Source organism: Drosophila willistoni (assembly GCF_018902025.1).
Source record: "Drosophila willistoni isolate 14030-0811.24 chromosome 2R unlocalized genomic scaffold, UCI_dwil_1.1 Seg167, whole genome shotgun sequence".
Taxonomy (NCBI): domain Eukaryota; kingdom Metazoa; phylum Arthropoda; class Insecta; order Diptera; family Drosophilidae; genus Drosophila; species Drosophila willistoni.
The window spans coordinates 7881142-7899403 of record NW_025814050.1 but is presented as its reverse complement, the minus strand read 5'-3'; the positions used below and the strand labels follow the sequence as shown (position 1 = coordinate 7899403).

Sequence of the window (18262 nt, the reverse complement as noted above, 5' to 3'; positions counted from 1 at the left end):
CTAAAAAACCTATTAATATTGTTGAATTTTTAAAAACGTTACGGTTTTTTTTTAATTGATGAAATAATTTTAATTTACAAAATTGTTCTAATAATAATTTTTATGATCCCTGAATATTACACCTGTTTGTTGGGTTTTTGACTCACTGTACCATGTAAAGTGTAAGAAAGAGAGTCAGAGCGAGAGCAACAGAGAGAGGGAGAGAAGTTCGATTGCGCTCATGGCGAATATATAGAGAAAAGAGAATGGCGCAAAAAACATTACCTAATTGTTGTTATTGTTTTTCTTCTTTTGCTTTCTTGCTTTTGTTTGTGTTTGCATTTACTTTGCCACATGTTTTTCCTTTTGGCTTTTCTTTGCATTTGCTCTTTTGGGTTTTCCTATTTTTTGAATTCCACACAAAGTTGTTTTTGCTGTTGTTGTTGTTATCGGATTTTGTATTTTTGTTTACAGATTGCCTTTCTCTCACGCTTCTGTTATTGTGTGTTGTCATGTGTGCGTGTGTGTGTGTGTTTGTGTGCGCGCTGGTGTGCGTCTAACACGCGCCCTGTTGCATGCAAAATTCAAATTAAAACTCAAATTGCAATTGGTAATTATAGAGAGAGAAGCAAGCAACTAAAATTTGATTGGCAGCCAAAAAGGGACAAACGAAACGAAAATAAAAATTGCACACGTTCGTTTTGCATTCAACTATATATTCATTTCAAATTTAAATATATTGAAAATTACGTCACACTTTCCCTATGTGTGTGTGTGTGTGTATAAACAAAGGATTACAAGTTATCGAATGTCAATACACTAGACAAAGATTTAATAGAGATTAAAAATATTAAAAGATTTAATATTTTATAGGTGAACTGCAAAATCTTGCCACGTGTACAATAATTTTTTATACGAACGACTTCCACTATATCTTTTTTAATAAGAATTATTTTAAAAAAATTCAAAATATTAAAAATTATTGGGAAAATTAAATATATGTATGTATATATCTATCAAACGTACTAAAACAAAATGGAATATTAATATCAACTAATTCCTGATTGATAGCAAATGCAATTGGAATATTTTTCTATTTATGTATGTATGTACATATATAACTTCTTTGTCATGTGCGTTAATTCTGTTTAAACATAAATAATAACAATGTTGATTTAACATTGCGTTTGCGTTACAGTTATAATCTATAAGTTTTTTGTTTTGTTGATTATTTTCTTTTTAATTGTTGGTTAAAATATTTTCAATTTCAAATTTGTTATCGTTATCGCAAGTATCGATAGGTTGCTGATTATGCTCTCACTGTTTGTCATTTTGCGCCTCTCGCTCACTCTCACTCTCCCTCTTGTTTTTGGTTTTACATGCACAACAACAATCAAAACAATAAAATGATATCTTCGATTTTGCTCAACTTTTTTGTGTATATATACGCACACACACACACTCAACTTGATAATAAACTAAATGGCTTTCAAAAGAATTAAAACAAAAACGTGTTAAAGGATATGCACATTTATTTTGCTTATTTGTTATCTCTTTTTTATTTAACTTTATCTCAAATCTCACTCTCTCTCGCTCTCTCCCGCTCTGTTTTTCTCTCTCCCTCTCCTTCTCGTAATATGATGTCAGACAAATTGTAAAAAAAAAACTTGAAACACATCCAAATTGCAATTGGAACCATACTTTGCAAAAATTTTCAATCAAAAAAAGTTTGTGCAAAAGAATACATTTTGCGAAGAATTTTTTAAAAAATTGTTGACAACTTTTTGAATGTGAAAATACACATACAGAAGCAAAACTTCAATTTTCAAGGTCACAATTCTAACACAGAACTTGCACTTTTCGTTGGCCACACTTTAACTATGAGCATCAAGAATGTGAACTCTTGTTTTATTTTTTTCCTCGGTTTATTTTTTGTTATAACAATTTTCTTACTTCACATTTAGATTTGTTTCGAGGTGCAATAATTTAAAAAATTATAATTTCGCGGACCGCGAAACAACTTCAGCGAAGCAAAGACGACGAACTACTAGAGATGAGCAAAAGGTGCTAGAGATGGTTAACCATCAATATTACTAGTAATCGATAGTAACCAGGGACTGTAATCATTAAAAATTTTTTTTTAAAACTTAAAAAAAAAATATTGCCATTTTTAATCAATTGATTAAATATAAATCATCCATTTTGAGAAACATAAAATAAGACTCACAACATAAAAATTATATTTGAGCAGGCAACTAACTTGTGATTTCATGACATTTTATAAATTTTTGTTTGTCTTAAATTTTGAGCTTAAACTAAAATTTTTTTTAATATTTATACCCAAACAAATGTAAAATATGTAGGTCAAAGAATGTATATCGGGTTTGCCTAAACTACCTATGGAAAATTCAGAAAATCATGTTTAGTTCTATTTTTGATATTTTTAATTAAAAAAAAAAAACAATTTAATAATTATTTACCATCTTTGATAGTAACAGGTGTCACGGTAATTCGTGGTTATCACTTAAACACTGTTAAAGTATTACAAATGTTATTTTATTTTCCTGCTTAGTCTGGAAAAGAAAAATATCAGTGTCGTATTTAAATGCATTTAAAATTTGAATATAAAATCTTCTGTGACTGAATACCCGTTTTAGTATTGCTTAAATGTGATTGTAAAATAATTTAATCAGCTTGCTTGATATCATTATATTCAACCACTTGTCACCTGAAGCCAATTTTAAATAAATACAATATGACATATTTTAAACTAATTAAGATATTTATAAGCTTATATCATTTGCCTGATATAGATTTTTTGTAGCAGTGTATAAATACAATGCATCTCATTTCAAGCAATCGATAGACATTTCTCGCGATATTTTACTCAAGTGGCAACTCCGACTCTCACCAGCTGAGATGAAAAGCCAACTCAGCTAAAGTAATTGAAGAGATTTTTATACACAAAAAATATAGTCCATAAGTTGAGACTAATTAACATTAAGAAATAGCGAGCAAGAAACAATGCAAAATGCGGCCAACGAACCAGCAACGAGAAAACTTAGTGGGAATGAGTGATTTGCGAATTTTTGTGGCCCTGCTAGTCGGACTAGTCGGCTTCGTCTGTTTGCCATCGACGACGTGGGCAGAATCGCCTTCGTTGGCTTTGTCCGACAAAAGACTGTGCGCTGACCTAAAATGTGAACGTAAGTAATTGGATCAGAGTCCAAGGTGTATGGAGAGTTTTGGCGTTATACGTTGCATAATTAATTTATTCCAGAGATCATCTCGACGGGCAAAGCCAGGATCAATTATAATGCGGGTGGTGAGGGTTTGCTGTCCTTAAAGATAAATGCGCCGGTTCGCATTCTATCTAAAAGTGCTGGGTCAAATAAAAAAATGTGGGGCGCAGAAATTGGTGGTCGTCGTGGCTATGTCAACAAGGATTTCATTATGGAGCAAAGGATTCTGATCAGAGATGCGGATCTGAAATTTGAGGTGCCTGTGGTGGGTCCTGGCAGTCCCAAACCAGTCGTGGAACCTGTTTTGAATGCTTCCGAAACATCAGATGATCTGTTAACCACAACGACAACATCGCCTCTAGATTTGAAAGTTGATGCCATAGTAACAGAACAGCCTAAGGCAGCGACGGAGAGTAGCGAAGCAGCTGCTCCTGAGCCAAGTAAACCAAATGTTCAATTGATAGATGGCACAGAGTTGCCTCTCGAGGCTTTGTCAGCTGTTACAGAGAGGGCAGAGGAAACCAAACCTGATGATTCATTACCAAGTGAGTTAAATAAGACCGATGAATCACTACCAACTAGCACAGAAAAGGTGCAAGAACCTAAGGATTCTTTGCAAGACCTCGACACCAATGATCCTCTCCCAGCTGCAACAGAAAAGGTAGAGGAACCTTTGCAACCCAAGGAGCCCTTACAAGTGTTAACCGAAAAGGTGGAAGAAATTAAACCGAAGGACCCTCTGCCAGTTATTACAGAAAAGGTGGAGGACTTTAGTGCCAAAAAACCTGTGCCTTTGGAAACGAAACAAAATGAGGACCCAATTCCAGTAGCCACTGAACAGCCAAATAGTTCTACAGAATCCGTACCAGTTATCCCAGAGAAGGTGATCAAGACTGAGGAAAAAAAAGTGGGGGAGTTTCAGCACGATCAATATGGTGATTTTCCTGATGACTATGACTACGAAGAAGATGAAGACGATGAGGCAAACGAAATAGAAAGCAATAAAGATGAATTGATAGAGAATAAGAAACCAATTGAAGTGGCTGCGTTGGCGAAGAATTTAACTGATAAAATTGTAGATAAAAATGTTGATAACGTAGTTCAATCAGAAGTTCCTCAAGTTAATATAGACAATGAAAATGAAAAACAAGCAGCAGCAGCACCTTCTACTCCAACTACTACGACTGAATCCTCGACAGAAACAGATTCCAACGAACAAGTAGAGAGAGAAGAGAAAATTGCCATCACAGAGACAACAAGCACAGAAAAAGTTGAGATTAAGAAATTGGAAGAAACTACGCCTCAATCAGTTGAAGGTAAAAAGCCATTGATTGAAGAAAATGTTAAACCATCGGAAGATATCCAAGCGGACTTAAATGATTTGCAATCCAAAGAGCCAGCTGCACCCCTCTTGCCCACACTACAACAACAACAACAACAACAACCTCAAGTCGCCGATCCCATTTTAATAAGCAATTCAGTTGAGACAAAGACTGATTCTTCCCTCAATGTCGATTCAACATCAACAACGGAACCCCTGCAAGTGGAGGAGATTCCAGTTAGTTTGCCTCCATTGTTTAATAAGCAGAATTTCGAGAATCCCAATGATTATTATAAACAAATGCAGGAACAACAGCTAAGATTGCAACAAGAGCAGCAACAGACAACTCCCTCACCTTATAATTCACCATACGAGGCAATTTACGATGCTGAACCCACACCAGCTCCAATTGTAGTTGCCAAAGATGAGCAACTTCCTCCTGCCATTAAGACTGAAACGTCCACAGAGCAAATTGATGACATTTCTTCAACGCCAGCTTCAAAGTCAGAGGAAATCTCAGAGTCAACTGAGCAGACATCAACTACTCAAGAACATGAAGAAGTGGCCCAAGAACTTCCACCTGCTCCTAGACATTACGATGATACTCCTTCTCTAGCACCACAAACTGATGGTGTTGGCTCCGTGGAACCTGTTCCCTTGCCTTCTACAGCTAGCCCTCTGCAACAACCCTCCGATTTGGCCAAGGAATCAGCTGGCTTGGGTCTCTTTGCCACCATTGTGGGCACTGTCAATTCATTTATATCCACTCAAGGTGGTTCCAAAGAACCCGAAAATATTGCTATGTTGGGTGGCGATGAACTCCATAGGATACTCTATTCGAATGGTGGGGAACCGTCTGCATCCAAAGGTATATCCTCATAATATGAAATGAATACAAAAAACGTTTGAATTCATCCTTTTATTTCATCTCTTCTAGATTCTCCTGCTGTTGCTGCTGAGGGATATTGCTCTCGGAATGTCAATTGCCCGCGTGCCACTGCTACTGATCCAACCATAACTTTGGACAACTTTGTTGAAATTTTTGCCCTCAAGGTATTGGAGCACTCTCAACTTCTCCTGTGTGTGGTCATTGCGGCCATATCGTCGCTATGCTTTATCTTTACCTATTATTGTTGCTGCAATAGTAGCCAAGAGGGGGCCCTTCTGGCCAAACTTAATCAATTGGAACGCAGTCTGTTGGCCTCGCACAAGGAAAATGCCATTATTAAACATGATCTGATGACTACACGCCAAAAATTGGCAAGCATCGAAGACAATTCATTTGGTTCCAATGATATGGTAGCCTCGCTCAAAAAACAACTGGAGACGGAACTCTATGAAAAGGCCAAACTGCAGGAGCAAGTGGGCTCGCTGGAAAAGGTAAGACGACATCTTAAATAAATAGAAGATTATTATAATAAGTAATTTCAACATTAAGGATCTGGATAATGCTGCTGAAGCTGGCTTAGAATTGAACAAAATGTTGTCAGAGGTCCTCAATAGTCAAAATGGTGATGAGGCCTTTATTAATACAGTGGATGAACTGCAGCGACAACTCAACGATCAAGAAAGTGAGTAGAAATTAATCTCTTATCACCTTTAGATTGTATCCTAAAAAATTCTTTACTTCTTCTGTTCTTCAGAAATAATAATTGACATCAATTCGAGCCTGGCCGAGAAGAGTCGCGAGAATAGCGAACTTCAATATACATACACAGAGCATACAGCTCGTCTAACTAGCGAAATGAATACTCTACAGCAGGAGAACTATGAATTGGAAATGGAAAAGGCTAAACTTCAGACAAGCCTCGATGGCCTCAAAGCCGAATCGGAGCAAGAGTTGGCCAAATCCCTGGAGGCTCGTAATTATGAAATGCAAAAATTGCAAAATCAAATTCTTGATCTTACTGCCAAATGGGAGAAGGAGCATAATGATTTGCAAACAAGTGTAGCTAAAATTGAAGCTCTTGAAGATTGTCTCAAAGCGGTGAAGAAAGATGCCAACTTGAATGTACAGGAATTGATAACATCGGCCAAGACGAAGGGTGAATTAAATGCGGCTCAGAAAAAGTTCTCATCACTACAGCAAAAACTGGAGAAGGAGGTAGCCACCAAGGCGCGCCTAGAGCAGCAGCTAAAACAATCTGGCGTCGATGTGGAGCAATTGAAGCAGGACTACAATCAATCGGAACGTGATAAACTAGAGGCACAGACGCGCCTGGAAGTTCTTTCGGGGTATTTCCGTGAAAAGGAAACACAATTGCAGAAGTAAGTGAGAGCGGGAATTTATGATATACTTTTAAGTTATAATAGATAAAAATAGGATTAAAATGTAAAGTAATGTGTTTGAAAAAAGGAAAATTTAAGTCAAAATTTCTATACAGACCAACTTCGAACTAACTTTTTGTAGACATTAATATCTTGATTCTTTTATCGATTTTTAGAGAATTAAGCTTACAGGAGGCGAAATGGCTGCAACATCAAGGCGAAACAAGCAGCACTGTGGAAACCCAAACGTTAATGAAGAATGAAATTCAGTTACTTAAGTGAGTGAATAGACAAAGAATAACCTTTTTATGTTAAATACTTAAATATATATTCAATAGATCTCAAAACGATGAGCTGCGCGCTGAGATAGAGGCCCAAATAGCATCACATAAGGCCCAAATGGGCACATTAGAGAATCGTGCTCATGAATCGTGGCTGGCTGCTCGTCAATCGGAGCGCCGCTGCGAAGAAGCATTGGCTGAGGCAGCCGGTTTGCGTCGCAAACTCACGGCCATGGCTAGTGGAAGAGTGGGAGCAGGAGGAGGAGAAGGCGATGCAGATATAACTACATCGTCGAATGGTGGCGGCGAAACGACAGCTCCTTCACCATTGCCACTTGTTGCACCCGGTTCACCATTGTTAAATATGCAAAATCCACTGCCATTCCTACCGGCCCCATTCCCACCATTTTTGGGTTTGCCGCCGCCATTCCTGCCACCGAATGCAGGCGGAGGTGGTGCACGGCCACCGCCATTGGGCCGTATGCGGTCACCGCCACCATCGGGACGTGATCGGGATCGAGATCGCGATCGTTATTCCGATTATAGTGATTACGATGACTACGATGATGATGAGGATGATCGTGGCTCGGATCATCGTCGGCGGCACAGCGGCAGCTGGGGTCGTGGCAGTGGAGGCGGCGGTCGCCGTGACTCCTATGTCCACTCACCACGAACATATCGCTCGCTCTCACCATCGGACAGTCGTTATAACTACAATGATACTGAAACAGATTTTAGTCCTCCGCCTAGTCCACCACTTCGATCACGTCACAGGGTAGGTGGAGGCAGTGGCTCCGGTGGATCACGACCCATCAACGAAGTCTGAATAGTGATCCTTCCAAATATATTACGATGTAGTGGCTAAAACTCAAAACTAGTTCAAATGTATTCATTAATAATCGATAATTTTCGAACGATTTCGACTAAGAGCGAGAAAAAAATAGCGAAGCGATAACGAACCCATTACCAACCGATACAAACACAATATAGTGGCCCAATGGTGAATGATTATATCAACAGTAAAAAAAAAAACAATTTCAACTAAAATAAACCAAAACAAAACTAAAAAAAAACTATATTTTTATTTTTAATCAATTATTGCAAATGTGAAAGGATTAAATTAGTAAGAAATACGATTTTTTATTTGAGTGGATTTAGGATAAAAATAAAAGTCTGTAGGCGAAAAAGTTTACAATACAATACAAGGAGGAATTATTGTTAAGATCTATCATGCTATCAAATTAACTAAAATATTATTATTACTTAATTTTAGGTTTTGATTTGAAATATGGTTTTTGTTTTGAGTTTTGAAACATCGTGCAGGATTTTAGGTTACGCTTTGAATTCCTATTGTGTGTTTGTATTGTAAAAATGTATTGCAGAAGTGCTAATGATTTAGGTAATTAAGAGAACTCCTGTGTTTATTTGGTGTGTCGTTAACTTAGTCTTATTAGTTTTGTGTTTTTTGGTTTTTTGGGTATTTTGTAAACTTCCAACTTTTGAAAATAGTCCCAGTTTTTATATACTGTTCGATAAAACTGTGATCAAACTAAGAAAAACTGAATAGTCAGGACTTTCCTAAATAGCCTTTTAGAGTTAAGACTTCTTTTTTTTAGAGATGAATGTAGATAGTTTGGGCCTATTTTTAAAATCGCTGAATTAATCATATTTTTGGTTGGATAGAGGAAATATGTTTCCATTAAACAACGAAGTCCTTTCTCCCCTTAACTAAAAGATATCCAAGACACAGCCAAAAGAACTTGTAATTTCATTAACTTTTTGTCTTTAATATTATTTTTCGACATTAATTTATTTTGACGTTTTATAATTGTTTAGATAAGATTAATTGTTTTTATGTACTGATGTTATTTTCGCTTCGAGTTAATAGAATACTTAAAATTATATTTCAGCCAGCAAAGTTTGCTTTTTTAAAATTGATGTAGAACACAATTGATGATAGACGACAGAAAATATTAATTTAGATCCAGAAACTATATTCAAAATACCTTTCGATCTGTATTTGGCGTACAGCCTTTATAGCTGCTTGACTGTTTGAAAGGATTATAATATTCTTATCTCTGATCTCTTTGTCCAATAAGATTTTGCAGGCTTCTTGAATAGCTAATTTTGAGAATCAGTGATGTAAGTTTGAATACCTTCTTTCTCTCCCACCTCACAGACATCTTTGATTATTTTGGAAAGTAGTTATTTAGAGGGTTAACTTTGATTACCAGATAAACCCTTAATTTTAGATTTGACAACCAAAATGTAAAGTCTATTATATCCATTCAAATTCTCATGTTACATTCACTTCTTTTTTACAGATTGCTATTAAGATTATTCTGAAAAGTCTGTAATCGTATCAAACTGAAGAATAATATATCGGAGTGATATAATGGCGAGTACTGGGCGTTCTCCAAAATAAAAGTCTGCATTCATATATATTATTCTTTAATATGGAATCTCCATAGATGATAAAAATAGTAAATAAATTTCACATATCGCCAACTTGGATACGTGATTAAATGCTTTTTCATAGAACACCAGGATAACTCCAAGGTTTTCAAATGGATTGAAAGCCCAAGGATTCGTACATTTAATTTATTTGTTGTCTACACACTAAAAAAAACCAAGAGACATATCCCCAAGACAACCATAAAAGAGGTCAATTACCAAAACACACATTTTTCATATGCGTACATCAATTTATTCCATATTAAATATGTTTTTTTTCCTTTCGAATTTCACTCTTAATACAAGTATATATATATTTTCTTTTTTTGGGGGGGTTTCTCCAATTTTTCATTTACACAAATTCATTTCTTACAATAACAATTATAAACTGATATATGGTATGTGTTTTTGTGTAGATACTCATATTTTTGGGGAGGGTTTTTCCTTTTTGCGTAGTTAAATTTCATAAATAATTCAAAATATTTGTTTTGTTGTTGTTCTACAATATATAAATAATTTCGAAATAAATTAGTTGCTTAAAAATTACATACTACCTATGGTCAGGCTGCAAGCCGATTTTTACGTTGAATGAACTAATCATTAACTATTTTGGCCACATTCTGTTTGGCAATTTTTCGCAACTTTCTATCTGTTTTTTTGTTTTTAGTACAAATACGAGTATAAGTCAAGGTCAAGCAATATTGTGAAATTCTGGCAAAAATCACAAGCTTTTTTACATTAATCTTTTTTCTTTGCAGAGTACAGAAAAGTCGTTATATAGTAAGTCTCTTTTTCCTCGTTTCCCTCAATACGGCAAGCGACCTAACATAGAATAGCGAAAGCTTACAATTACAAAAATAAATTAAATCAAACGGGCATGCAAAAAAAAAAAAAAAATCTAGAATAGGTATAGTAGGTGTATGTGTGAAAAATGTGATGATTTGGTTGTTTTTTTTTTTTGATTCATTCACCACTGATTTGAGGGACGACGCTCAGCGCCGGGCGCAGCACTGCCGGAGAATCGCGGCGATGAGGAATTCTGCGAGGAGCTGCTGCTGGGCATGCTGCTGCAGGCAGCCTCATTAGCCAGCAGCGTGTGTATGGCCGTCAGCAGCTTCTTGCGAGCTCCAAACGCTGTGATACCTAGCTCCATTAGATTCTCCTCAGTCAGAGTGGTGAACATTTCCAAATCGATTTCATTAAGCACGAAAATTTCTGAAAGTAAATATGAGAGAATATAAATGAGAATCGTTTTCGAAAATGCATATTTATGAAAAATAATTATATTGGATTTAAGAAAACTAATAAGCAGTTAGAGTTAAGATCAATCAAAAGTTAGCCTTTCTATTCTATTCTAATCTCTTCCTATTATTAGAGGTTTTCCTGACTTGGAGTTCTTGTTCAAGGAAAAACCTTAATTATCATGGTGAGTACAAACAATTCTTTTGATTTTAAAATTCTCTTTCTTTAACTAATTTTAATTGAAGTTAGCAACGTTTTTATATTTTTAAAGATTTTCGCTTGGAATGTATTTTTGTCTATTTTTCTAAATGAAAAATTTCTCTATGAAAAGTCCTACCCATATGCAATTTTCTTCAGCTAAGGAAACCAGTTACATACATTACTTAAAACCCTTGGATTTATCACTCGCTTATTAGAACGACATACTAATTTAAATCTCACAAGTTAGCTAGGACTCCAAAAATCTCTAATTATGTTTTATTTTCATTCAAATGCTTTAAAATTTAAACCCTTAGAAATATTACATAATATTCTGTACACTGGTAGGAATAGTATTTGGAGAATGAACTTTCTTTTGAAACTTTTATTTTCGAAGATATTTTGTTGTTGTTAGTAAATTAAAATAATATAACATGCTAAGCTTTGAAGCTTCATCATTTAACAACAAAATATTCGAAATAATATTATTCGAAAATGAAAGTTGTAAAGAATGTTCATTGTGAAAATACTTTTGACCAGCTTTGAATATTGGGCATGTTATTAAAATACTATGAAAACATTTTGAGAACTCAACTTTGATTGATAATACAAAAAAACGGTAATTTAAGGCAATTGTTATACTAAAGGTTCTCAATTGTAATGGCATCCAACTCTTAGCCGTAAGTTTCATTAACTACTAATAAATACATTTGAATTAAATTAATTTGATTTATAAGAAACGTCACCAATGAACACTATTTAGTACTAACTACACTTTGGTTAAATTCAATTTAAAATACTATTCAAATATTCTAGAAACTCGGACTGCTTTTCGTTTTTGTCATAGGATATGTATTATATTATATGTATATGTACCCATTTAAATACTACTATTGTTCTTCTAAATAGAAGTGGAGTTAGTTAAGGCAATTATTTAAATTAAAAAATGTATTTTATACAAAAAAAGTCAAGTGCCAATAAGTCTTGACACTTATTTAGTAGTCAGATGCAGATACCGAATTTTAGACTAAGTTTTGACGATCTTACGGCTTTTCAGACAAATTTAGAGATGGAATCTACAAATTTCTATATTCTGAATTACTTATAGCCATTAATTTGGTAAAGTGTGATAAATAAAAGAATCTGAAATTTACTATTAACGACTTTATAGTATATATTTGCACAGTAGTTATATATATTACATAGTCATTCGGTTAAAACGTTGTTTTAGTGATATAACTTGAAATAAGTAATCAGGTTTTATATATATCGTCACACAATATTTCTCTCGGATAACTATATAAGGGCACTAAGCGCAAGGGGTATATACTCATGTATGAACATCTAAAATCAGGTTTGAACGCCGTAACTAACTCTCACTTATATCTGCATTGGCAAAGACAATTGAAAGTGGACCACGAATATCTTTAAATAGCAAGTCTTGTTATACTCACTTATGTAATGCTCCAAGCCCAGACTTGTCAATAGCGTCTGTATGTCCTTGTGCTGCGACAATTGCATACGTCGATTGACGGGCGTGGCATCTAATAGTCCAGTAGTCGCACTCACTCCATAGGGCGATCCCAAGCCGAGTGGGGATGGTGCTGGCATACGCCAGCCCTGACCGGAAGCCAAACCGTCATCCACCGTCTCAATGGGAGCCGGCGAGGTGCGGCTTAGACCCATGCCCAGCCATGCCGGGGTGGGAGTACGCAATTCACCAGCCACAGGCGTACGTTCCATGGCCTTGAAACCGAACGCCCGCTTCATATCGAAATCGAAAGCCCGATGAGTCAACTGCTGATGTTGCTTACCGCCACCAGCAGCACCACCACCACCACCTCCAACACCGTTTCCGGCCAAATCGTAGTGCAGACTACGATAGCTTTCGGCACTGCCCGGCAATAAATGAGCTCCACCTCCTCCACCAGCACCACCCATTGAGCCACCAACACCACCGGCGGCATTGCTAAGACCCAAGAGAACACCATCGCTCAGACGTCGTCCGAGACGTGCGCTGGCTCCCATGCCCAAGCCACCGCCTCCTCCTTCACTGCTATAAGTGGAATCGGGTGAATAATGTGCTCGATTCGCACAACTCGAAGAGGATGATGTCGATGATACCGTAGCCTGCAATTGGGCATACGGTGGATAGGATTGCTCCAAAGATGTTGTGCTGCTGCTAAAACTCTGATACCCGCTCGTATTCTGTGAACAACTATTGCGTGGCGATACATTCACCGTGTTGCTACCAACATTCAGTGGTGGTTTTGATCCTGGTACTTGTAAATAATTATTATTGGCCACCACTGATTGTCGTGGTGCAACCTGTTGGACATGTTGTTGTTGCTGCTGCTGTTGCTGCGCCTGAGCCTGTTGGAAATTGTTATGCATCTGCATATATTTCTGTGTTGGCGCACAAATGCCAGTTGGTGTGGATAAACCTCCACCTCCACTGCCATTAACCGATGCATTGGCATTAAGTAACAAATGATTATTGTTCGCATAGGGCGTCAATTGATTGGACAGGCCCGGGGGCAGCAAACCCGGCGGGGATTTCAAATTGTCTGAATAACCGCCCAACAATGCTGTCAATTGTGTGCGATACGCTAAATTCAAATCTTTATCTTTGGGCATAAAATAATGATCGGGTATAACGGGTTGAATTGCTGGCGAGGACAGGCATAGAATCTCCTGGCGAGCTTCATAGATTTTATCTACAAGGGAAAAGAGAATTTCATACAAGACAATCAGACAGGAGAGGAGTAGAAGATGATACTCACCTATGAACTTTTCTAAACCCTTTATCACAATGGCCAAAGTGCTTTGGCGTTGCTTCTGACGTAGGGTAATTAGCACTCCATATTTGGTATTTAAACTCATTATATCGGAGGCATCGTTTTGATTGTCCGGAAAGTCAAATATCAATGCTACAGGCAAATTGCCAAGCAATTGTTGTCGCGCCTTATAGACATCATCAATGCGTCCGCTGATTGTCACTTGTGACTTTTTCAATGGCTTCACATTCATGTCACTCAAATCCGGAAAAATGATTTTGGTTTGAGTACGTTCCATAATGCTTAAAAGATTGACATTATTTTTGCCCTTAACAATCTCATGATGTTGTGGCGATATTTCCATCTGTACATTAACAAGAATCTGGCTCTAAAAATGACAAAGAGAAAGCCAATGAATAATGAATATTATTTTAAAATTTATTAATAAACTTACTGCAATGCTTTCACAGGCAAAATTAATCAATAGTTGTGTAGCATCTCGCACTTGTGCTGATTCCTTTTCCGAACCCTTGACCAATACTAAGGATGTATGTAATTTTGGACGCGTAGAAAATATGACCTAATACAGAGAATGAATAGATTCATTTGAATATTCATTTAGATTCATTCTACACAATGTCTTACCTGCACATTGAACTTGCTTTCAATCATCTTGATATAGGGTGTCTCATGATCCGGTTGCGGTTTATTTGGACCCATCACAGGCATCTCAAATGAGATGAGTAAGGGTGTGGACAATCTAACCAAGGCACGAGCACGTTCAACACCCTCCAGGCTACCGCACAGCGATACCTGATTTGATTTTTCTGTCGGATTCGAACGATTCGAATCGGGGAAATGTATATGGGTGTGAGTGTCGTCCATGATGCGTTTAATATTATTGCCGCCGCGTCCAATGATATAAGAATGATCCGTATAGCTGACATCCATTTTCATGATCACACGAGTCCCCTTAGAGTTTTATAAAGGATAAGTCAGAAAATAGAAAATTAAATAGAATTATCTATAAAAACTTACCCGGGAGTCCAGACTGCCAAGAATACGTTCTTTAGCCCGGGATACCTCGTCCACTTTACCAACAATACGCACATGAGGATCTAAAATTAAAGGACAAATTTTTTTGTTTTGTTACGCCACCGAAGACCTTTTACAAAAGGGTTCAATGTAATCCCTCTCACTCACCCTTTTTGCTCTTGGCACCGATTTTCAGTCTGCAAGGCCAGCTTACATAGGTATCCGTAGTGTTCATGATCTAGAAAAATGTACATGTAATAAAATAAATTAACTGCACATTTAAAAACCACCTACAATTTTTCCTTTGCACTAAAATTTATCTACGATTAGATTTTGGTAGGTAAAAGAAAAAAAAATTTTGTCTTCACTTGGGAATTCTGTTTTTAATACTAACAATTAGAAACGACTAATACAACTAAACTCTGTGACAGAAGTCTGTAAAATATCCAAGCCTACTGATTAACAATAAAATATTCTTTTTGAATGAATATGTGTAAATATGTCAATGACTTGTTTGAAAATATTGATTAAATTTTCAAAGTATTTGATAATCTGTTTTTAAGACTTTTATGAAGGATTTTATATAAAATTTTAAAGACTAATCTCATTTTCAAGGACGCTTTTGTTCTAATAGATTATAGACTATAAAGATCAAACACGATTTAAAAGTTTCAGAATCAAATTTAGCATATAAAAGTTTGCAATATTCAAAAAAGTCTGGTCAGTTGCCAGGTGAAAAGCTTCGACATCTATTAACCGAAATATTTTGTAAGTGTATAATAGCTTCGTCATGGCTGTCATTTTTTTAGTCTTATCTTATGATGCCTTTTTATAGTTGTACTTACGTCGTTAAAGAAATACTCTGCACCATTCATGCCTTCAATGGCGCTATCAGCTGTGAATGGAAATATAAAATTAGAAACTTTTAGATAACAAATTCGCAAGTTATTCAATTGTTGATGGTTGAAGCAAATGCAATGCACATGTGGAAGAATATTTTCATATTTACAAACACTGCAAGTAAACTCAGTGTTGACAAGTTACAGAAATTTCATAAAAGAACTTTTCAACTCTGGATGAATGGGATATAGGCATTTTCACTTACCCGTTATAAATTGCTCAAGTTTCTGTCTATCAACCTTGAAACGTTCCGTATGCAGTTCGTCCGGATTTTGTACGCCCAATTTCAATGCAATGGCACGTATGTCACTCCAATCACTGTCCACCGAGGAAATCTCGCTCTGCGTTTCACTTGGTGCTCCACTGCCACCACCAACCGGATTTCCTGCCGGTCCCGTGGCCAATGGAAGATTGGCTAATGATCCCAAAAGTGGTGATTTACCACTAGTTACAGGCGTAACACTACCACCTGTCGCCGTGGGATAGAGCAATTTGTTGAATGAGGCACAAGAAAGCATGATTGGTTATTTGATGAGATCGAATTGGATCGAAGATGACTATCAAATATGTGTGTAGTGAGTGATATATATATGAAGTTTTTGATGTGTGTGGTGTGATTCGTTGAGTTTTTAAAACCAAGCACAAAAAATGTCGTTACACTGTCCGTTTTTTAAGGGATTGGGTCGTTGTTGTTGTTGTAGATGTCGATTTGTGGGTCGATTTGGTTTTATTTTTGGTCACCGATTTGAGTGTGATGTGATTGATGAGTTGCAGCTGAAAACGATAAATAAAAGAAAAGTGCAATGTAATTTCAAGGCTTAACAAGGCACTAAATAAACTAGAACTAACTTAAAATTAGCTAGTTAAAATTTCTCGTAAAGTTACATATATCGAATTAATGCTTTAGTTATTCTTAAACCTACTTTCTATATGGAATTGGTTAATACAATTATTTGCCATATTTAACAGGAAGTAGAAACTCAAAACCGGAAGTGCATAAATTGTTATATTAAATTGTTTTTTCCATGTGGTTGGAATAAATGGCATAGAGAAAAATGTGATTTCGGCTAAAAATCATTTGGGTAAAAGTTGTTAAAATTGTAGAATATTAAAAGTGAAACTTATGGCCGAAAATTGAAGACAAATGTATAGTAAAATTACTAGTAAGACTTTAAATAAATGTTCAAATTTATCAAAACTATTCCAACAGAATGAATTAGATTCGGATTTTAAATGCGAAAAACTAATTGTTTACTTGAAGTTAGAAGAAGGCCAACTAATTCTTTCTTAGACAAGGCGTAAAACTAAGTTAATACAGGAATAAAAACCTAGTTTAAGTCTTCAATAAAAAATTCAACTGAAAATGAACCAAAGAATTCAATTGCAACGCCATTTTGCCTAAATTATTAAGCTTTTTATAATGTTGGTTAACGAAACCTTTTGTTAACTTAAACCCTTTACTATATTAATCAATTCTTTTGTCAGTTCAATGTCTTACTATATCTCTGGGACCTATACATAACCTCTCACACTTCAGTGAAAAGTAACTACCATGAGGTTTCTTTTCCTGTTTTTTTTACACTTTCCTTCTTATGTAGACGAAAATGAAGCAAGTAATCAAAAATTTACGGTAATTTTCTTTACTTTCTCTTACCTTTTATAAGTTTGGTTTGAAAATCTCAGGGTTTCTTTGCTACTTTCGTTCTCCTCTCTTCCTCCTTTGTTACTTTCTTTCCTCTAGATGGGATTGAATAAACCACGAAAGTCCAAACAGATGGCATGCGTTAGGTCCTGGACAAATTGTATGGCCTCGATAAGACAAACGTTCATAACAAAATTCCGTATTTGTTGAAATCTTTCGACGAAAGGCATTTATATTTATCGATGAAATCTAGGCAAAAAAGTTTCTACATATATTTCAGAAGTGAAATAATAAATGGAAGGATTCGAGGATTTCTATGAAATTTCTCTTCTTTTTTTTGTGATTTTTTTTTATGCTTTTTTGGGCGTCAAAATTTGTTCTATATTGCTACCACTTGCAAGCACAACTAAAAGGCAACTGAAATTAAGTGACATTGGTCTTGAGACCAAGTTCTGCCGGAGGTAAGAAAAAAAAAATTTCTTTTGCAAAATTTACTGTACTTGATCTAAGCAAATTGCTCTGGGCAGGCAGCAACCAATGGGATAAATGAGGTGGCCTTCTCCAACAAGGCTCAAGGAAATTGTTGTTGCTGGGTCAATGAACCGCGAGAGAGACAAAACAAAACAAATATTATAGTCAAAGTGAGAGAGATTTGCTATAAATGGCAGATCGATAAGTATTATCGAAAGAGAAACAGATTGCAACTTTCAAGCAACATTTGCTCCGAACATTTATAGTAGAATGTTGCTCAACACTCAGCCTGTTCTTAGGGAAAATGTTGCCAACACTTAGCTATTAAGTTTAGCAACATTTTCATTCATTTTTGGCGCCAAAATGACGTACAACTTACCGCAATATATTCTTACCTTTTTTTTCTTTCTTTTATCTTATTTTCTTTCGTTCCTCTATGAAGCACAATAACA

The 18262-nt window shown here is 36.0% G+C and overlaps 3 protein-coding genes across 6 annotated transcripts; 1 reads left to right on the top strand and 2 right to left on the bottom strand.

Annotated features, from left to right (window-relative positions):
• Positions 1 to 2870: 2870 nt before the first annotated feature.
• Positions 2871 to 8161, top strand: LOC6644268 (transport and Golgi organization protein 1). Its single transcript, XM_002066959.4, has 7 exons — positions 2871 to 3185; positions 3260 to 5410; positions 5480 to 5922; positions 5981 to 6113; positions 6186 to 6810; positions 6987 to 7088; positions 7149 to 8161. The coding sequence occupies exons 1-7, from the start codon at positions 3011 to 3013 to the stop codon at positions 7915 to 7917; spliced, it is 4398 nt and encodes a 1465-aa protein (XP_002066995.2). The 5' UTR covers positions 2871 to 3010; the 3' UTR covers positions 7918 to 8161.
• A 1614-nt stretch (positions 8162 to 9775) lies between these two features.
• Positions 9776 to 16215, bottom strand: LOC6644267 (protein bicaudal C). 3 transcript variants are annotated; one of them, XM_002066958.4, is made up of 9 exons: positions 15903 to 16215; positions 15643 to 15692; positions 14966 to 15035; positions 14801 to 14880; positions 14408 to 14734; positions 14217 to 14342; positions 13769 to 14150; positions 12440 to 13702; positions 9776 to 10760 (listed from the first exon to the last, which is right to left on the bottom strand). In XM_002066958.4, the coding sequence occupies exons 1-9, from the start codon at positions 16213 to 16215 to the stop codon at positions 10513 to 10515; spliced, it is 2859 nt and encodes a 952-aa protein (XP_002066994.2). In that variant the 3' UTR covers positions 9776 to 10512. The 3 variants fall into 3 exon arrangements, with proteins under 3 accessions (XP_002066994.2, XP_046866515.1, XP_015033530.1); XM_015178044.3 differs by lacking the exon at positions 9776 to 10760 and adding an exon at positions 12135 to 12371; XM_047010559.1 differs by lacking the exons at positions 15643 to 15692; positions 15903 to 16215 and adding an exon at positions 15092 to 15182.
• LOC111518817 lies at positions 16140 to 17761 on the bottom strand. 2 transcript variants are annotated; one of them, XM_023176685.2, is made up of 2 exons: positions 17352 to 17761; positions 16140 to 16471 (listed from the first exon to the last, which is right to left on the bottom strand). In XM_023176685.2, exon 1 carries the CDS (start codon positions 17567 to 17569, stop codon positions 17435 to 17437), a length of 135 nt encoding a protein of 44 aa, XP_023032453.1. In that variant the 5' UTR covers positions 17570 to 17761; the 3' UTR covers positions 16140 to 16471; positions 17352 to 17434. The 2 variants fall into 2 exon arrangements, with proteins under 2 accessions (XP_023032453.1, XP_046866516.1); XM_047010560.1 differs by having other exon boundaries at positions 16140 to 16166.
• Positions 17762 to 18262: the final 501 nt, after the last annotated feature.

What these genes read in the sequence shown, in the direction of transcription:
- LOC6644268 (XM_002066959.4), top strand. Translation starts at nt 3,011, where the DNA reads ATGCGGCCAACGAACCAGCAACGAGAAAACTTAGTGGGAATGAGTGAT. An exon ending in CGCTGACCTAAAATGTGAAC is followed by an intron (nt 3,186 to 3,259) that starts GTAAGTAATTGG and finishes AATTTATTCCAG; the next exon opens with AGATCATCTCGACGGGCAAA. An exon ending in AAGGAAACACAATTGCAGAA is followed by an intron (nt 6,811 to 6,986) that starts GTAAGTGAGAGC and finishes ATCGATTTTTAG; the next exon opens with AGAATTAAGCTTACAGGAGG.
- LOC6644267 (XM_002066958.4), bottom strand. Translation starts at nt 16,215, where the DNA reads ATGCTTTCTTGTGCCTCATTCAACAAATTGCTCTATCCCACGGCGACA. An exon ending in CAGAGTATTTCTTTAACGAC is followed by an intron (nt 15,036 to 15,642) that starts GTAAGTACAACT and finishes ACATTTTTCTAG; the next exon opens with ATCATGAACACTACGGATAC. An exon ending in TTGGCAGTCTGGACTCCCGG is followed by an intron (nt 14,735 to 14,800) that starts GTAAGTTTTTAT and finishes TAAAACTCTAAG; the next exon opens with GGGACTCGTGTGATCATGAA.
- LOC111518817 (XM_023176685.2), bottom strand. Translation starts at nt 17,569, where the DNA reads ATGCCTTTCGTCGAAAGATTTCAACAAATACGGAATTTTGTTATGAAC.